This window comes from Diadema setosum, chromosome 21 (genome assembly GCF_964275005.1).
Source record: "Diadema setosum chromosome 21, eeDiaSeto1, whole genome shotgun sequence".
NCBI lineage: Eukaryota > Metazoa > Echinodermata > Echinoidea > Diadematoida > Diadematidae > Diadema > Diadema setosum.
In genome coordinates, this window is record NC_092705.1 from 20575530 (window position 1) to 20594275 (window position 18746).

The window sequence follows — 18746 nt, forward strand, 5'->3', positions numbered from 1 at the left end:
GACATTCACTTCAGGCCTGACTTTTTTTGTCCTCTTTTTTTTTTTTCCTTTTTCTTCCTGTCTCCAGATGAAGCAACCCTTGCCACGATTTCCTCTAAAATCTCCTAACACAAACTGTCTATGGGTTCAGACTAATTACTGTAAAACGAGGAATGTTCACATGCATCTTAATTTTGCGAATATGCAAGTGCCAAGATTCGCGAAATTCAAATGCACATGAAAGTTTTTGGCTATGTATATGCATTTAATGCCAGTGGTAATTCGCGAAAATTTCATGTTGCGATAAAGGCCGTCAGCTCCAATTCGCGAAATTTCATGCCATGAATATATCGTGTTTTACAGTATAAAGGTGATCCTCGTGATACCAATTGCATAACAAGCTCCTTTACTCATGCTTTGGGTAAGGCTGTGCCATCATTGCACCCCAGTGAGTGTATGCAACTTATGTGGTATAGTCAGGCCAAGTTGTGGTGGTAATTAACCCGTTGAAGACTAGACGCGAGCATACTTGGGCAGGCGTCTATGGAAAATACACATCACAGCAAACTCAGCTCGCCGTCAATGGGTTAAAGTGCATGCTAGTATGCAGAAATAGCACTGTGAGTTCTTGAGTGCTTCACATCGCAAACTCTATGAAGGTGTTATCGAGTGATATGATCCACCAACGAAGTACATACAATTCTGTGCCACATGGCTTTTACAATGAACACTTTACAGTCACATTCATCGCACCAACTTGTGCATGCATTCTCCTTAATTACATTGCCAGCAATGTACACCGTACACAAATATTCTTCATGCATAATGACTGCACATGCAGCTAGATGAAGTGGAATACACGACAATACTTTAAAACACAATTTATATGCAGCACTTTGGGACTATAAAAATATATTCAAATGAACCTTGATGATACAGGCTTTCCCAGTTCTGGTAACAAGCAAGTAAACACAGCTAGGCATTGATTAACAGAGCATAAATACTTAATTTCCTGAAAGGGTAACTTTTGAACAATGCAGAGTGAAATTGCTGGTCCAGTTCATTCATTTGTGCCACGTATGCATTGTCTGCTATCAACAGCATTTGATAAAATCAGCTGTTCCTCTGTATCACAAGACAATCTACCATCATACAGCAATACTTCAGTCTCATCTATCACTGATACAAATCTATTCCATACTGGTGACACTGTCTGCTATTTTCAAGGAATTCACAAATCCATTTGCATAAAACTGACATCATTATCATACAATATCTTATGGTTATGAGATGTCACTGAACTAACAAGAAAAAAGTCTACTCTTACAGCTTTTGGTGAGAAAATTGGGATGTAGCTGTAATAAGCATGCACTGGGAATTTAAAAAAAAGGAATAATGGGGATAAGTTCAATATCTACGTCTTGCTTTATATATGAGGTAATAGAAATCATAACAATATTTTAAAAGCATAGTTAGTTACTGTTGCAAATAAAGGCCAAAGGACATTGGCAAAAGCATAAATTGAAAAGTGACAAAAAGGGGAGAATATCTGAAAATGAAACAATGCTGAAAATGTTGCATAAAGTAAGTTATGCCATGAATTAGGCTGTAAAACAAGAGACAAAGAATTCCCTAAAATGATAAAACTTAAAAAGGGAAGAAGAATAGTGTAATTCAAATCATTTGGCAATCTATGTGACATTCACACATGTCCCCAACAATCCCAAAGTCCTTCCCTCACCCCCACCCCAAAAAAGGATAACATTACACATTGTTCACTTTTCTACAAAATATACCAGTAAGTGTAGACCACAGGGCATACCATCATACTTGGAGACTACATCGAGCTAACACTTAATATCAAGAGTTGTCATAATTAAGTATGAAGCTCTGCTCTGAGTGACACAAGTTCAAAATACTCATTCATTAAAAGCCGAAAATGAAGGCCAGACAGATGCCACTCCATCACCTGGATGGGCGTGACAAAAATACCGTCTCGAAATTTGTTTGCAGCTTGGCGGGGAGCTCTGTGGAATGTCGTCAGGAGAGGATGCATGAAGCCAGAGAGATGAGCTGGATGACCAAGGCAATTGGTGTTAAGTGTTAGCTAGCTGGTGTTTCCTATGCCTCCTCCTCACTAAGCTGTCTCTTGGCAGCATAATGGCTCTTCCTGCATGGGACAGATACACCAGTCAATACACTGAATACACCAATTCAAACACTACGAAAACACCAGTCAAATAATGAGACAATGTTCAGTCAACTTTTCAATCAAACACTATACACAACGTCATCAAACACTGGAAACACGCTATTCAGACACTGACAACATGTCAAACAGTATGAACATCAGTCAAAGAGTAATAATAAACACATCCGATGAGATGATTGTAGCATCTTTATCAGCTTGATAACTTTAAATCATGTGAAGTAGCATTTCCTTCTTTTTTTTCTCCATTTCTTCTCTGATTCAACAATGCAAAACAAAAATGAATATTTGGCTCATAAACTGAAATTGTACTGCAGTTCTGTATCAGTGTTTTGGCATAAAGTGTAGACTGAACACTATAATTCTCAATTCTTATAAAAAGTAAGTAGGCAACAATGTCTACACTGATTATCACTAGAGGAGGGCAGTGTTAATCATGCTAATCTCACTGCAGCATAACAGCGGAAGGAAATGTATTTTACATATTCAAGTCATCATGTATTCCACATCTTCCATCCATATAGAGAGGTCCCTTGACATTGACTAAGTTTGCTGAAGAAGGATAGTAAATCGAACTGATGGTATTTTTTGCTCTTCAATATCGTGATACATATTAATGCTGTCAGGTGTAAGTTGGAAGGTCTGAACATGAGACTACACAATACCTGGCCAGAATCCTGTCACACTTTGGACAGTGAGACTCCTTTGAGAAGCAAACTGTATGGTAGCATGCCCAGCAGTCTGTCAGAGAACAGGGCAGAATCATAAAAAGGAATGTTATCACACACTATAGTGTACAACACATCATGTCAGAATACCACTGCTATTACTTATTGCCAAGAACAACTATAAGCATGGAATGAAATATTTGTCTGAACCAATACAGTTCAGAATACATGGGACTGAAAAAAAGGAAAAGTTTACAGAAGTTTACCATTGCCATTGGAGGTTTACACGTCATTTACTCAGCATGAAAATCATCCCAGCAATAGTTGCGGTGATGTACTCCAAACATGTTTGTACAATGTAACTTTGAGCACAAAAAAAAGTATTAATGTTTAGCACGAAGAATAGGAAGCTTTGAGAGAAAGCAATGTAATATTTAATATGACTAAATTATCATGCTTATATTCAGCAGAGATCACAATGTAACTGTGAGATATTGATATGCGAGCACTAATTCAAATTCCTCGAACTCTTGTAGTAAAGTAAAGAGGTACAAATGTACCCAACGTCAAATCTTGTCCACTTGGATTTCAAGTGAAAATTGTCGTCCGTTTAATGCCATAGCTGTCAATTGATCAATTTATGGTCACTGCAATGTCATCAAGAACAGAACAGCTATTACTATAAAAAGACTAGTATACACATAGGTGTATATGATTCATCTGCATATTAAAAGAGAGTACAGTTACTTTTACAGTAGATGAAACTATGTTGATTTTGATAACTAACCAAGAACTGACACCTCTACTTGATTCTCACAGCAGAAAAAAAAAAGGAAAATGAAGGATTACCTGGGCACTGGTATGTTGTGTTGAGTTGGAATGGAAAGATGATCTGGTCTTTATTGCACAGTTCACAGACAAAGCCCTTAGCCTGGCAGAGCTGTAAATAAACACAGTGAATCAATCAAGAGTGAGTGGATTACTGCTTTAGACATCTGCATTCATTGCCATACTGATGGGGTAGAAGTGGGTTTCATAAATAGTAGGAACAGAGGGGCACAGGTAGGGGTTCACAAAGGGGGCCAGTAGAGCGCAAGTAGGCAACAGGTGGGGGTGTAAAAGAAGGAGAGATGGGATGGTTAATGGGGCCATTTGATATAAGGCAAGATATCCGAAGGACCACTGAAAGAGCATAAAAATTGACAGAACTCTCAACAATCTTTCAGTCAACTTTCAATGATCTGGGAGGTCTTTTGTGATCTCTTATGATGATCTTCCCATAAACTTTCAATGATCTTCGAGGATTTCCGTGATCCCTTAATGATTTTTCAGTGAATTCCATGGTCTATGTGGTCTCTGAAAAACAATTTTAATCAGTTTTTTGGTAGTCTTTTTTTTAATGGTGTTTCAGTGGTCTTTCAGCAGTTTTTAGGAATCTCTAACAAGCACTCAAGGGTGTTACTAGTCTTTCAATTATCTTTTGGCAGTCTCTCAAGAATAGCCACATTTTTTGGAGAAGATCACTGAAAGATTTTTAACAGATCACCGAGAGATCATTAAAAAATCAGTCTCTCAGAGATATTGACTGAACTCTTGAAGATTTCACAGAGAACACATGTATGTCAGATGATGAAAATCTCTCCACAGTCTTATTGATTTCTCAGTGAATGTTCAGCAGTCTTCAAGGTCCCTCAGAGATCTCTTGAGAAATTTACTTGAAAATTACTTTTTGGTCTTTCAATGATCTTTCAAGGGTTTTTAGAGCCATTGCACATAAACACTATCTTTATCTGGTTTTGGAGACTGCAGAGGGATCTTTCTATAAGGGATCTTGCTAATTTGGGGCCTCTCCAAGGGACTACAATATGTGGAATGGGGGTTACCATACCTGACACTGGTTGACATGTGTTACACCGTCGCCCACAAGCTGGCTGAGGATTTTCTCCATGTCACCACTTCGCACCTGGATAAGGTCACTTAGAGAGAAGAGGTCAGGCTGGCCCATCCAGTGACCGGGCTGCCGGTCATACTTTGCCTTCAGGCTGGAGAGAGCAAGAGGGGAGCATCACAGATCAAATTCAGAGCTAGAAGGACATTAACTACATTCTGACAAGATGCATTTTGGAGTAATTGATTTCACCTATGAGAGTCTGTTCACTTCATCAAACTCTTAAATTCAGAAGTAAAAGTCTTCTCATGAATGGTTGGAGGAAATTAGCTACGGGTACAAAGTACAAACTGTAACTCAGGGAGTGGGAATGTCTTGTCACCACAGTATAATGAAGGTCTAACACAATCTTCAATGCTTGAATATGCTTACGATGATGATCTAAACAGTCATTGAAGGACATGTATCTATCTTGACAGGAGATGATTTATCAGGCATTCACAGAAAGTGAAAGTAGATTCAATCAAGTTTTGCCACATCTCCTTCTATTCCATGCCAGCTTGAAGAACAATGCATCTAAAACTGGGAATCAACATGATCTTGGCCAAGTTGCCATTTACTAACAAATCAGAGAAGAAGTGTTATGATATCAAATACATTGTGCTTCCATGGAGTCTTTGCCGACTTAAAAATTCAAATTTAAACAAATTACGCGAAGCATTTAACTCATATATATCAAAATGATTTTGGCAAAACCGTCAGGACCATCACAATTGGGTAGTGGATTAAGAATATTTTCTTGCATGTACACAGGCAATGGGAATTATACAAGAAATTAGCCAAGATGTTTTTTTCTGAAGTTAATCACAAGTGAAAAGGAGAATGAAACCCAAATATAATGTGGATTGAGTGGATGAAGCAATATTAGTAGAACACATCAGTGAAGTTTGAGGAAAATCAGACAATGCATTGAAAAGTGTTAAAATTTTACAGTTTTGGTATCACCGAATAAGAAGACTACAATATTTTGTGACGTTAGGCATGGACAAGGGTACAGAGAATTCCACAAAATGTCATTTTCTGATGAAAAGTACCCGTTCCCTTATCTTGTTACTGAAATACATGTATGTGAAGTGCAATACCATTTCCCCTGCTTTCTGAAAGAGGCAAGTCAAGTGCTTTTTCAAAATGATAGAAAAGTGAAAATAGTTGAATTTTCTCTACATTGTTGCCCATAAATGATGTCACTAACTGTTGACATACATGTATTCAGCGATGGCAACACTGAAACTTTGAAGATGTGTAACTTTTCAATGGATTTCCTGATTTTCCTCAAGCTTTGCAGACGGGTGTGTTATTACACTGATACTGTTTCATTCTTTCAATCTACATACATTTGGGTTTCATTCTCCTTAAAGAGTACTGTATACGCCAAATATTTCGCGAGGTTTCTATTTTCGCGAATTTTGCGAGTCGGGCGCTATTCGCGAAATTAAAGACACGCGAAAATATTGACTCTGATCCCAATGCGAATGTGATGTACGCGTGTACACTTCTCCTTCAGTGCAGGACTCCACGATCGCAAATTTAACCACTCGCGAAACCGTCGGGAATTCCCGATTCGCGAAAATTTAGACTCGCGAAATATATGGCATATACAGTAGGCCTACTTATATTTGACCCTGAGCTGCTAATATATTCCCAAAATAATATTCCCAAAACGACTTTGTATTTCATTTATGTATTTAAAAAAAATTCAGAAATAGAATAAAAATGAAAATGAAAATAAAATCTGATGCACAAAACATTAGGCATGACACCGGATAAATGCATGCTAAAAAAATTCTCAAAATAGAAATGTGAATAACTCGCACTGTTTTACAAAGGATCTGCACAGAAAATTTTGCCATTAAACCAATAAAGCCCTAACATAGAGATTATGCATATGACAAAACTGTACCATCAGGGGGGCATTTCATGAAGCGTTTTGTCTGACAAATTTGTCGGACAGATTTGCTCTCAGCCAATCAGATGCAAGGACTTCAGTAGCTTATATCAGCTTGTCAGAAAATATATCTGACAAAACACTTCATGAAATGCCCCCTAGACCAACACCATGCTGGACAATTATTAACTGTTGCACACGAGGACGCTATTGAATTGCTGACAATAAAAATTAGGACAACACAAGTAACTTGTCTTCAAAGGAGAGTAATAATTTTTTGTTGTTGATCATCGCAGGCAATTTACATGCCACCGCACACATGCTCACATGTAGTTCATCTACACACACCACTAGAATGGCCATGTCATAAATTGTCGGTGTGACAACACTCATATTATTCACAAACTTTGACAATAACAGTCGTATAAATATCATGAATAAAACCTTCAAGCAACACATAATACCTACAGTGTATAGTGTTGAAATAAATACCGTAAATAACTACTGCCTTAAATAACCTTGTCTGATAAGGGGTTTCAATACCCTCTCTATACTTTTTAAATGATCATTAAGCTGCTAATCACCCCTTCAGGTATGCTTTACGATCAATTCAGTTTTGATCGTAGATTAGACCTGGACATGCAAAACTCTCAGCAACACTGAGCGGGGTTTTCTCCGAGGTGTTCAAACATGGGTGTCATTAACAATCCCATCTCATTAATCTTTATCTCTTGTATGGCAGTGACAGCCAACACATGGTGGCAGTGGCTGTTGTTTTTGCTGCTTTTTATTTATGTTGATGTTGTTGTTGTTGTTTTGGTGTTGGTTTTCCTTATGGCCATAAATGTCAAAACTCAATTAATATTCAGGTTCATTCAAACATACGGGTATGCACATTACCACTCACAGACAGGGTCAAAATGATATGCAGGACATTGAACACATCCTAGATAGCATTGCAAAACATGACGAAACACACATTTTCACACAAGAGTTGAATCAATTCAGGTGGTATGCTGACTCACCTGCTACTCTCCACACACAAAGCATTTAAGTACAAAATGCATGGGAGATGAACATAAATATTTGATATCATTAAAACACATTCAGATTGTTTGGGCTTGTTGAAACATCTACAGCCATTCCGTTACTACATGATACTCTCGTGTACACTTAAAATAGAGTAATGTCACAACTTAAATTTGCAAAGAAATACGATAAAACCTTAATCATTGATTTTCATGGGGACCAAGCAGCATAAAGACATAATTCTCTTATGCAATGCATGTGATGACTGATGTTTCATTAAAAAAAAAAAAAATTGGTAAACACAAACAAGATGCGGTTAAAATAGCAACAGGTCTACTGCTGATTACATCTGTTTAAAACAATACTTGGTCTGATTCTTATTCTAGACATCAGCATCAATAGTATTCCCTTAAGTCTAACTTGCTTTTGTATTAGGTTTAGTTCATCATCTGAGGGTTACCTTCAGGGTCACTATGATGATGTCTGTACCAGGCCTTGGCACTAACTTTTTTGTCTGATGGCCTGTTTGAGCCACTAAAATCTTTTTACATCTGAAGTTTTGATGGCCCGAAAAAAGATATGTAGCAGCCCGAAATCATAGCAAAGCAGATATAACAATCCATTTTGAACCTTAGTTGCCAGATCGAGCCACCAAATGATAAATTTGGTGGCCGGACATCAATTTTTAGGGTAGGTCCCAGGCTACCACTAAGTCAAGCCCTTGTGGCTGCAGGTGTCATGTAACAGTGGTTAATACGGAACTGATACTAGCCATTTTATTTACTGCCGGTTACTGTGAAGTGTATAATGCTGGGGACAAGTATTCACTCAAATACTTTAGTATGAGAGCATTACAACTGCCATATATCAATACCAACAGGAGGATGTCTCTTCTGAAAACCCTTTTCATGATCTCTTTTGACTCCTCATATGTTAGAGGGAAACTCCATATCAAAGTTGATTTCAGTCAACCGGGTGAAGTTGAAAAAAAAAAATTTAGTGAAAGTTTGAGTACAATTAAATGACAGAATATAAGGTTTGGGAATTTCACATTTATGCTTGAATAATATCTTTTTTTTTTTCTAATCCAACTCAATAGTGATGTACAATTTGTAGCACCATAACAATCTTCTTTCATCAGGTTTTGAACCATGCAAACCCTAGCATAATGTGCTGCCAAGATAATTATTTCTTCTTAAAAAGCTTGGAAGACTTGGTGACCAAAGGGATTGCTTACCTCTCACACAGCCTACAGATCTTCAAGAAGTCCTTGAGGTAGAACAGTTGGGTTCGCAGTTCCTAATAAAGAATAAGAATCATAGTGAAAAATAGTAATTGTGCTCTTCCAATGATTACGCTTCCAGAAATTTTGGCTTCACAAAAACATATTTTTGCTATTTACCTACTATGATGTAGGTTACAAAGACACAGAGCACATTGATTTTGTATTTTCACAAATCACAAAGAACACTGACTATCACAATGAAAGTGAAAAAAAAGTTGCTGGAAAACTGATTTTCCACAAACCTACTGAAAATGTTCTCTGAAAGCCTTTCACTCTTGGTCTAACACTTGCCTTCACACACAACTAATACAACCTGTCTTTTTACAAAAGTCAAGTTTGTACTTATTTAATATCAAACCTTTGCCTTATGATACTGGTGGTCTTCTAAAATAGACTACACTCTTGAAATGGACTAGAAGATAAGGAGAAGACACCAACCTTAACAACCTGCATCTGTCGCACTCTCCGGTACAAGATGGGGTTGATGTCAGCCACGTTAAAGACAGGGTCGCCGAAAATCTTGGACAGCAGCTCCTGCGAGAAGTTGGAGACCGGGTAGCGACTGAAGTCCCACTTGCGTAAGATGCGGCTCGGGATCGGCGATGAAATGTTGGTGTGGCAACACTGACAGAAATACTTGCCAAGGTACTCACAGTACCTCAATCTTTTCAGGAAACCTGGTAGAGTGAGAGACAAAAATTGGCTTGATTGTCATGTTGTTTCTGTCTGTTTGTTTTTGTTTCCTCGCATTCAGAATGTAAGCTCAACTTTAAATGCTTCTGTAAAAGCATAAATTTTCCTGCAAAAACAAAAACAGGCTATTTTTTTTTTTTTTGCTTGCTTGCTTGCTTAGTTTACACAATACTACTTTATATTTTGATTCTACAAAATTAAAAACATGCAAACTTCTTTTTATCAGACCAAGTGAAAAAAAAAATCACTCTCATGGAAATTTCCACTTTAACAGTTCACAGCTCAACATAATACAAAGACATACAGACATCCATACTCATCAATCCCTTTAAGTAATTAGTATAAGTGAAATTCTCATAAATATCTTGCTACAAAGTTGTTTTTCTGGTAAGTCTGACATAAAAATAATATCCTGTCAGTGTACACATCAGGAGACACACTGCAAAGTGGATAATTATCGCTCTTTGTGAACGCTAAGCATCATCAGGCTGTAATCATTTATGAACTGCATTTTAAATTTGAAAATATCTGATGACTACTGTGCCCTCAGGAAATCAAATCATGTATTGGAATCCTCTAAAGATGAGTGCACAGTATTCAAAACAAGGGGAACATAAAACGATGAATGTAGAATACCATGAGGCTGATCCTACATGCAATGCACAAAGTGATTAGCTGCATATTCTCACTGTACAATAAAGAACACACAATTATTTGAGAAATAGAATTGGGCATGCGAATCTTACCTCTTTCCACTTTCATTCCACACCCGGCACATCGGTAGTTCTGCTTAGCAACCAGCTGCTTGCGTCTGGTGGAGCGAGTAATTTCATGACATTGACAAGCATTTATGAGGCAAAACGTATCCACAAATTGCCTTTGATATCATGACAACTGAAGGTTCAGTCCCATGAAATATTTGTCATCAGAGCACATATTTCTTACTGGACTCAGGAAACATTGAATAGATGTGCTGCTATCTCACTCTCCCCCCCCCCCCCACACACACACATACCTGCAGATAAATATTAAACATACCACCTACTGCTAATCCCAGTAGTTCTAGGTTCCAAGGATGTAATTTTCTTAAGTATGACTGATTTGATTCCATAACTGAATCTTTTCATTTGAGTACAAGAAGGGCATTAATGTACATATAGCGCCAATGCCCTTTGTGATCTTGTTTGAAGATGTAAGATAATGCTGAAGTGAAACCATTGGTTTCAAATCGTGTGTTACACTGCATGTACAGTAGTTTGATCCTTGGTTAGCGTGGTACCTGAGAATGTCTAAGAATACCCTTTTCTTTTTTTATAGAACTTGCCTATCTGTTAATGTTTGAGGCATCATTTGTTCATCAAAACCTGAAAAATATCTCTCATGTAATATAATTCCTGACACTCACATAGTTTAAAAATGAGTCCCATCCACAATCAAAAGTAATCAGGGTTTGGAACAAATGCGCATCAAACACAATATTCATTGGGATTTTCCTCCCAAAGTGGTTTGACATCCAAAGCTTTTATTTAGAATTAAAATGCAGAAAAAATATCTACAGAGACACAATAGAATATACAGGAGCACATTGATAACTTACTTGGGAGGAGGATGAATGCTGAAGATGATTTGAGGTCGGGGCGGGGCCCATTCAAGGTTTCCACGGAGACGCATCTGATAATTACAGAAACACAATATGTATATGATTATACCGAATGGCATAACAGAGTTTACTATGATCCATGAACTCTGTAGACATTTGCACTGCCATCCAAAGGTGACTGTCTGCTGCTAAATTTTCCCATTTCATTTGCCCATTAGGTGTGTTTGTTGTATCATACTACAACCTCCATCTTCATGATGACACTATACCCTGACATAGAAGTAATTACCTGATTTTCTCGTCTTTTTTACAATGATTAAACAGTTCAATTTGTGATTCAGACAACAAAGCATTTTACAGAAAATTGCCACAAAAAAAAGCAAACTGAACATTATTTTTTTAATGAATTTTGTGATGGAATGATAGATTGAATGAATAATGTACACTTCACAAAGTTTAACACAACTTTTACTAATTTTCACAGTAACACAGAATGAAAACATGAACAGGAAAATAATACACATAATAAGAAGACACAAAGTGAAAGCTTAAAAATGATAAAAATAAATGAATAAATAATTGCTTCCAGCACCCCTGAATGATGTGCACTGCAGCAAAATGTGGTTTTAATGTCCATATGAAGGCTGGACAGCAATGGAAGTCTACAGCACATAATTATTATGACAGCTAGTATGTTTTGGGTCTGACTGTTGTCATAGTCACCTCATTCCTTGACGAATGTGTACAATATGATGATATGACTCCCATGACCAGAGTAACCTCATGAGAAAGATTTTTGTGTAGAATATATTGATTTCGATATAACAACAATAGCAAATTAGAACCTGGGGGCGGTTAGGCTTCAAAAAATGATCACATTAGGAATATTTGAGTAAAGCTACGCAAACCTTTGCTCCAAAGACCCAAAAGCTACCATGATACTCTTATTCTTAGAATGCAGTGAGCCTACTTATAACATTCTTTCCTTTGATTAAACTGTTCAATATACTGATTATTCTCCAATGCATGAAAAAACTAAAAAACTAAAAGCAAGTATGTCATTAAATTCGTTATCAGTATGAATACTTGCATTTGTAAATTAGTTTTTGTACTACGATGAAAAAGAAGGTGTAAAACTATATCAATTCATCATGAGTTCACTTTACTGACATTATATTTCACGAATGAAAAGACAGGATGAAGCATAATAAACAAAAAACACTATTTGGAAGTTTGCATTGCTCTACGTAAATGAAGCACACAATTTGATTAAAGCCGCTGATATTAGACTTTTAGCTGGCAGGCAGTACTACAAACTTGCTGTCATTGTCTGATTATTGATGAGAACTCTTCACTCTTGTTAGTCACAAATAAAATCCAGTAAAATGTACATAGTCATTGCTTTAATACAAAGGAAAGGAAATATGGGAGAGGAACACTACATGCAAATGAGAATGAAGTGTTCAGGAGTGGGACGTATCACGGAGATCAACTTTGTGGTCTGTGCTGACCATCATGCACAAAGGGTCACTTACGTTTTTGTACAGGTCTCCGTTTTCGCCATCATCGGGAGAAATCGGAACTGACTTTGGAAGTGGCAGGAGCTAACGGGAGGAAACAAAATGTAATAGGCTACTCTGTCATCTGGGCAGGAGGACATTTTTTTCTTCTTTGTCTTCCTTTTTTTTTGGGGGGGGGGGGGTACAGTCAGATGAAAGATGTTTGATTTTCCTACATGAAATGCTGTACTGAAAATACTAACCTCTGTTTCACACCCTTTACATTCAAATAAAATGCCATCTGTACTATCAAAGTAGGGAAAGGAATACGGCAAGTCATTAATATATCTGTGTACCAGGCACTTTGGTAATTCGATATCTGCAGTAATGTGAAACTTAAACACATGGATGACTGCTCCAAGGTTGATTTATTATGTGTTAGTCACATCAAAACATTTTTATTTCTTTTTGTATCCATCCTATTCTTTGCTGGCATAATGGACTGCAGCAAATCAAACTAAGATAAAAGACGACATGCATCACATTTTTTTTTTTTACACAACAGTTTGCTTTCATTTGATTTGTGACAGTTTTTCATTGTAGATAAATGATAATGGCTCGAGACTGCAGTGAGTGGCTGGGGACAGAATGATTGAAAAGTGAGATCACAAGAGAAGAGCACGTTTGCACTGAATTCTAGTCGCCTGTTTGCAGGGTACATATGAGCGATAGAATCAGGTCTGGATCAATCCTTGAAGAAAGTAACTAGAAATGTCGCTATGGCGACTGATGCCTCCGCCATAATGCATGATTCTCCCAATAGGCGTATAGTACAATGTCTTCACAATGTGTGATCCATGACAGTTTCACATAACTGGCAAAATATTGAAATGACAGGTTTGTCAGAAATGTCTTGAACTGGGTTTGCTTTAATTTTCTAAGAGTGCAGTACACATATTTGGGGAATTGAGAATTTTTACTTGAATTCTGACAGATCTTTTTACATTAAAGTTTATGCATTGAGTAATTTCCAAGGTATGAAGAAAGAGTGTAATGACGGTACAAAATGGATTTTTTTTTTTTTTTTTTTTTTTTTTTTGGGGGGGGGGGCATTGAAACCTGGCCTTTGACCCTTAACCTTTGACCTTTGACCTTCTGGCTGGAAATTTCCAAGAGAATCTCCATCAGGTAATGCATGTAATAAGTTTTGAAACTAATAATGCAAGCATTGCATATACTAGTATATGAGGGAAATAGTAAAATTTTGAGGAGTTGACCTTGACCTTTGACCCCTGACTATTGACCCATGACCCCTAAATTCCCTAGATAATCCCTGCCAGTCAGTACATGCATAAGTACCAAGTTCCACGAAGATACATTGAACCATTTGCGAGAAAAGTGATATTGCAACATTTTCACCTAACCTTTGACCTTTTGACCTTTGACCTTATGACATGAAACTCTCTCTGGAGAATCTTTACACAGTAGTACATGTCCATACCAAGTTTCAAGAAAATACCTTTGGGCATTGCATAGATATGGGGGAAATTGCAACATTTGTAGCATTTGACCTTGACCTTTTGACCTTTGACCTCTTGCCAATGTCACTAAAATCATATCAACTAATTGTCCCATCATACATCATCCTTGGACCAAGTTTGGTGAAAGCTGCTTCATCCAGTTTTGAGTTATCACGTAAACAGATAAATTTTAGGATTTGACCTTGATCTTTGACCTTTGACCTCTGTCCGATTTCACTGAAAAACTGATCAAGTAATTGCCCTATCATACATCATCCTCCAACAAAGTTTGGTGAAATTTACTCCATCCAGTCTTGAGTTATCGGGTAAACGGATACAATTTCATGATTTGACCTTGACCTTTGACCTTTGACCTTTAGCCGATTTCACCCAAAATCTAATCAAGTTATTGCCCCATCATACTTCATACTTGGACCAAGTTTGGTAAAATTCCAGTAAATATTACTCAAGTTATCGCGTAAACGAAAGCGGACGGACGGACGTACGGACGTACGGACGGACGTACGGACGTACGGACGTACGTACGGACGGACGGACAACCCGAAAACATAATGCCTCCGGCACCACTTCGTGGCGGAGGCATAAAAAGCTATTAGAAAACCTTTTGCTCCCCACCAGCACAGAGCATAGCATGGATAGTCAAAATGATGATAGTGTTAAACTGATATAATTTAATATCGGTTGTCACGATATTTGCAAAGTATCATCTATCTTCGAGGATAAATGGGAAAACAAAGCAATGATATCAAAAAACTAATTAGACTACTCTCAATGTTTTTGCTAATCTAGATGTACAGACAATGGAAGTGAAATGTTATGAAACAGATCATCTCCTGATAAAACATAGCCTGGACACAACAGCAATAATATTGTAGTTCTATACACACAAAAAAAAAAAAACAAGAGACCCGGGGGTCTCGCGCTCACCTGAGTATCGCAAGTTCACCTTCCATGCATTCTTACAGACTCTTACCTGAGAACATTGGAAATTTATGGTGGGGGCAGCTTTGAGAGCTGGGGGCATGGTGTCCATTTACATAATTCCATCACACTGGTAAAAATACCTGCCATGTACACTGTACTTTGTAGAATGTTGGATTATGCAGTTTGGAAAAAAAAAGACTTAAATCCCTATCACTTTTGATTCTTGAGAAAAATTGAATATTCATCAATTTAGGAGGTTTGGACTCCCTGGGCCCCCAAGGAAAGCATGGTGCCCATTCAAACACTTTGAGATCTTATCCCCATAGGAATGCTACTTGCCAAGTTTGGTGAAAATCCATTACGTTGTTTTCAGCAAAGAAGATGAAAATTTAGGCCCGCATTTGGACCCCCATCCCACCCCGCTTCCTTGGGTCCCAAGGGAGTAGGGGGGGGGGGGGGCTGATTCTCCCATGAACGAACCTGAAACAACAGTCATTAATATACTGGCTCATTGTATTAACTTAGCTCAATTACTTCTGGTTCCACAGAAAATCTGTAAAGATTCCTTACAGGAGGGGGGGGGGGGGGGGCCTGGGGCCCCCAGGTGGGGCATAGTGCCCATTTGATGGAATTGAGATTATATCCCCCTAGGGATGCTACCTGCCAAATTTCGTGAAAATTTGTGATAGGGTTTTCAAGAAAAAGATGAAAATTTAAAATTTAGGTCCAAACTCAGGCCCAAGTGGGCCATGGTGCCCATTTAATGGGAATGAGATTCTTCCCCCTAGGGATGCTACCTGCCAACTTTGGTGAAAATTCATAATGGCATTTTCGAGAAAAAGATGAAAATGTACAATTTGGGCCCCATTAGGACCCCTCCCCACCCCCCCCCCCCTCCCCTGGGTCCCAAGAGGGGCACCCCTGATTCCGCTATGAACAAGCTTGAAACTACAGTCATCAATGTACTAATTCATAGTATTACCTTAGCTCTATCAGTTCTGATTCTAGAGAAGAAGATTTTTTAAGATTCCTTAATTTTTTTTTTTTTTTTTTTTTTTTTTGGGGGGGGGGGGTTGGGCCCCCTGGGGGCCCCCTGGGCAGGGCATGGTGCCCACTTTAACAAATTGAGATCCTAACCCCCTAGGGATGCTACTTGCCAAGTTTGGTGAAAATCGGTCCTGGGGTTTTCAAGAAGATGAAAATGTAAAAAGTTTATGCACGACGGACGACGGACGAAGAGCGATCGCAATAACTCACTTGAGCCTTTGGCTCAGGTGAGCTAAAAACCAAGAAAAAAACCAAGAAATGCAAAATTGATAAAGAGCAATTCTGCAGACTCAAATTTGATAGAGACAAAATTATCAAAATGCAATGTTACAGTAAAAGGTTATGACACATAAAAGTATTGCACAGTACTAGTCAAGAGTATTGTTCAATGAAGAGGCTGTTTGATCCAAAACCTTTTTTTCACAAAGGTAGTTTAACTCTAATCCACATATTAGGCAAATTTTGAATGTGAAAATAAGCATGACATATTGCACATGCCAACAGACTTTTAATGCTGAATACGCCCTGACGCACCCACATAAAATGTATGCCCATTTCACATTTGTTCTATTTCATGGACTATATCTAAACCACGAAACTGATTTAAAGTATGTTTGTGAATGCTGGCCTTTGTGTTTAAACTAAATATGACAGGCAGGTTTCTTTCCTTACTTGAATATCAATTTGTTTGTTTTTGGTGGAGATTTTTTTTTTTTTTGAATCGCCAGGAGAAGGGAAAATAATCAGTGTCTCCTGTAAAGTTTGTTTGCCTGTTTTTGTCTGTGTACCTGCTGAGGGGCATCTTTTTCCGACACCAGCCATTCGAGCTCGGAGGCGGCGGGCAGCTGACGAAAGGAGAACTTCTTGATGAGTGAGAGCGCTATGGCTTCAGCTGACAGCTGATTGGACGACGGATCCATCTTACCGAGAGGAATCACCGTCTCTAGAGGATGCATCTTGTTGGCTCGCTTCAGCTCCGCATCTGGAGGAGAAAAAAGTGGAACAGTGTGAGAGGAGTGTTGAAAAATAGCTTGCAATCATAATCTACTTGTAAAACCAGAATTTTTGTGTGAACAAAGCTTTCACAAATTCGGGAGGAGCCAAGATTCGCGAAAATAAAAAGCACATGAAAGATTTTTTTTAAACAATGCGCTGCAATGAATGCCAGCAGAATGCTGTACATGATACATTTTTAAAAGTAGACTTATACTGTATACTACTGCTGTAATACAGTACTGGTAAACCTGGTGCATGATCAAATAAAATTGCAACTGTATTGCACGTCAAAACTTAATGCAAATAGTAGCATACATTCTTTTCTTCTTTTAAAACTATGTGTGTTTACTAATGCACATTCTCATTTTCTGCATAAACAATAGCGTGCTAGAGTTGAGAGCAAAAAGGCATGGAAAAAATTAATGAAAAATATAAGTTCACGCTCACCTGAATAAAGTGATCCAAGGGATGCAGTCAATCCCTCCGTTTTCATGGCAACCAGATTGGTCTCACAAGTCACTGCAAAATCCTCCGCCTCCTCCCCCGATTCCTCTGCAAGGAAAAGGATGAAAGGGAAAATATTTGAGTGTATACCACATCAAACTGAACTTTTTTTAAGTCCAGAAACACTTGCAGAGCCTGGCTGCCACCATTTCATGCTGAGGATCATTATCAATCAAATTATCAAAATCCAAATCAGTCATATCAGAGGATTTTTAAAACATATCTTTGATAAGTACCTTATCAAGTACCTTAAATACCTTTAAATTTTTGTTTCTTTTCCAAAAGTTTAACATTCAAAAGCTGAGGGAGTACACACATATAGAAAATTACTTCAAACATCTTAATGTACATTTGTAGACATCATGCCACAATACTTAGAACACTTGCTTTGAGCATCTCAGCTACTATGACAACAGAAAAACATTATCAAGACAAAACAATGATTTATAACAAAAGAGGCAGGCTGCAATACGATATCAAGTGTCTCGAAAGTTGAGTTATGTGAAGTGGGGTGATATGAAAGTAAAACCAATCCATGCTTCTTATAATCTGCTTCATCAACGATTTTAGACAAACCTGAGTCTGAGTACTCGGCTGGGGATTGAAGGTCGCCGGGTAGAAATCCACTATCAATTTCTACGACACAGACCACCACGACAGTCAAACAGAAACACAAAAACAAAAACAAAAGGAAGGCAATGTGATGCAAAGGAATTTTACAGGCATGCTGGCACATATACATGTCATGCAAACATTTTCTTTTAAACCATGGGTGCCCCACCCCCTTCCCCACGAACATCGACATTGACAATGTAACTCATTAATTCCTGTAAACATGAACAATTACCTTGGGCAAAGTTTCAAAAAATAAGTATTTTTGGCAGTATTTTTTTTAGGACCAGAATGGTGTTTGTTCAAATTTAGAGCAAAGAGCATGTG

At 37.9% G+C, this 18746-nt stretch overlaps 1 protein-coding gene across 1 annotated transcript in view; it reads right to left on the minus strand.

Annotated features, from left to right (window-relative positions):
• Positions 1-2100: 2100 nt before the first annotated feature.
• The window catches only part of LOC140244391 (run domain Beclin-1-interacting and cysteine-rich domain-containing protein-like), a 40018-nt gene continuing 23372 nt past the window's right edge, over positions 2101-18746 (minus strand). The window contains exons 8-19 of the mRNA XM_072324030.1: positions 18384-18443; positions 17751-17855; positions 17096-17289; positions 12832-12900; positions 11294-11367; positions 10443-10507; positions 9442-9680; positions 8956-9017; positions 4745-4898; positions 3706-3796; positions 2854-2929; positions 2101-2149 (exon numbers count right to left, since the gene is read on the minus strand). Coding sequence (XP_072180131.1) covers positions 2101-2149; positions 2854-2929; positions 3706-3796; positions 4745-4898; positions 8956-9017; positions 9442-9680; positions 10443-10507; positions 11294-11367; positions 12832-12900; positions 17096-17289; positions 17751-17855; positions 18384-18443 — 1238 coding nt within the window. The remainder of the gene's footprint in view (positions 2150-2853; positions 2930-3705; positions 3797-4744; positions 4899-8955; positions 9018-9441; positions 9681-10442; positions 10508-11293; positions 11368-12831; positions 12901-17095; positions 17290-17750; positions 17856-18383; positions 18444-18746) is intronic.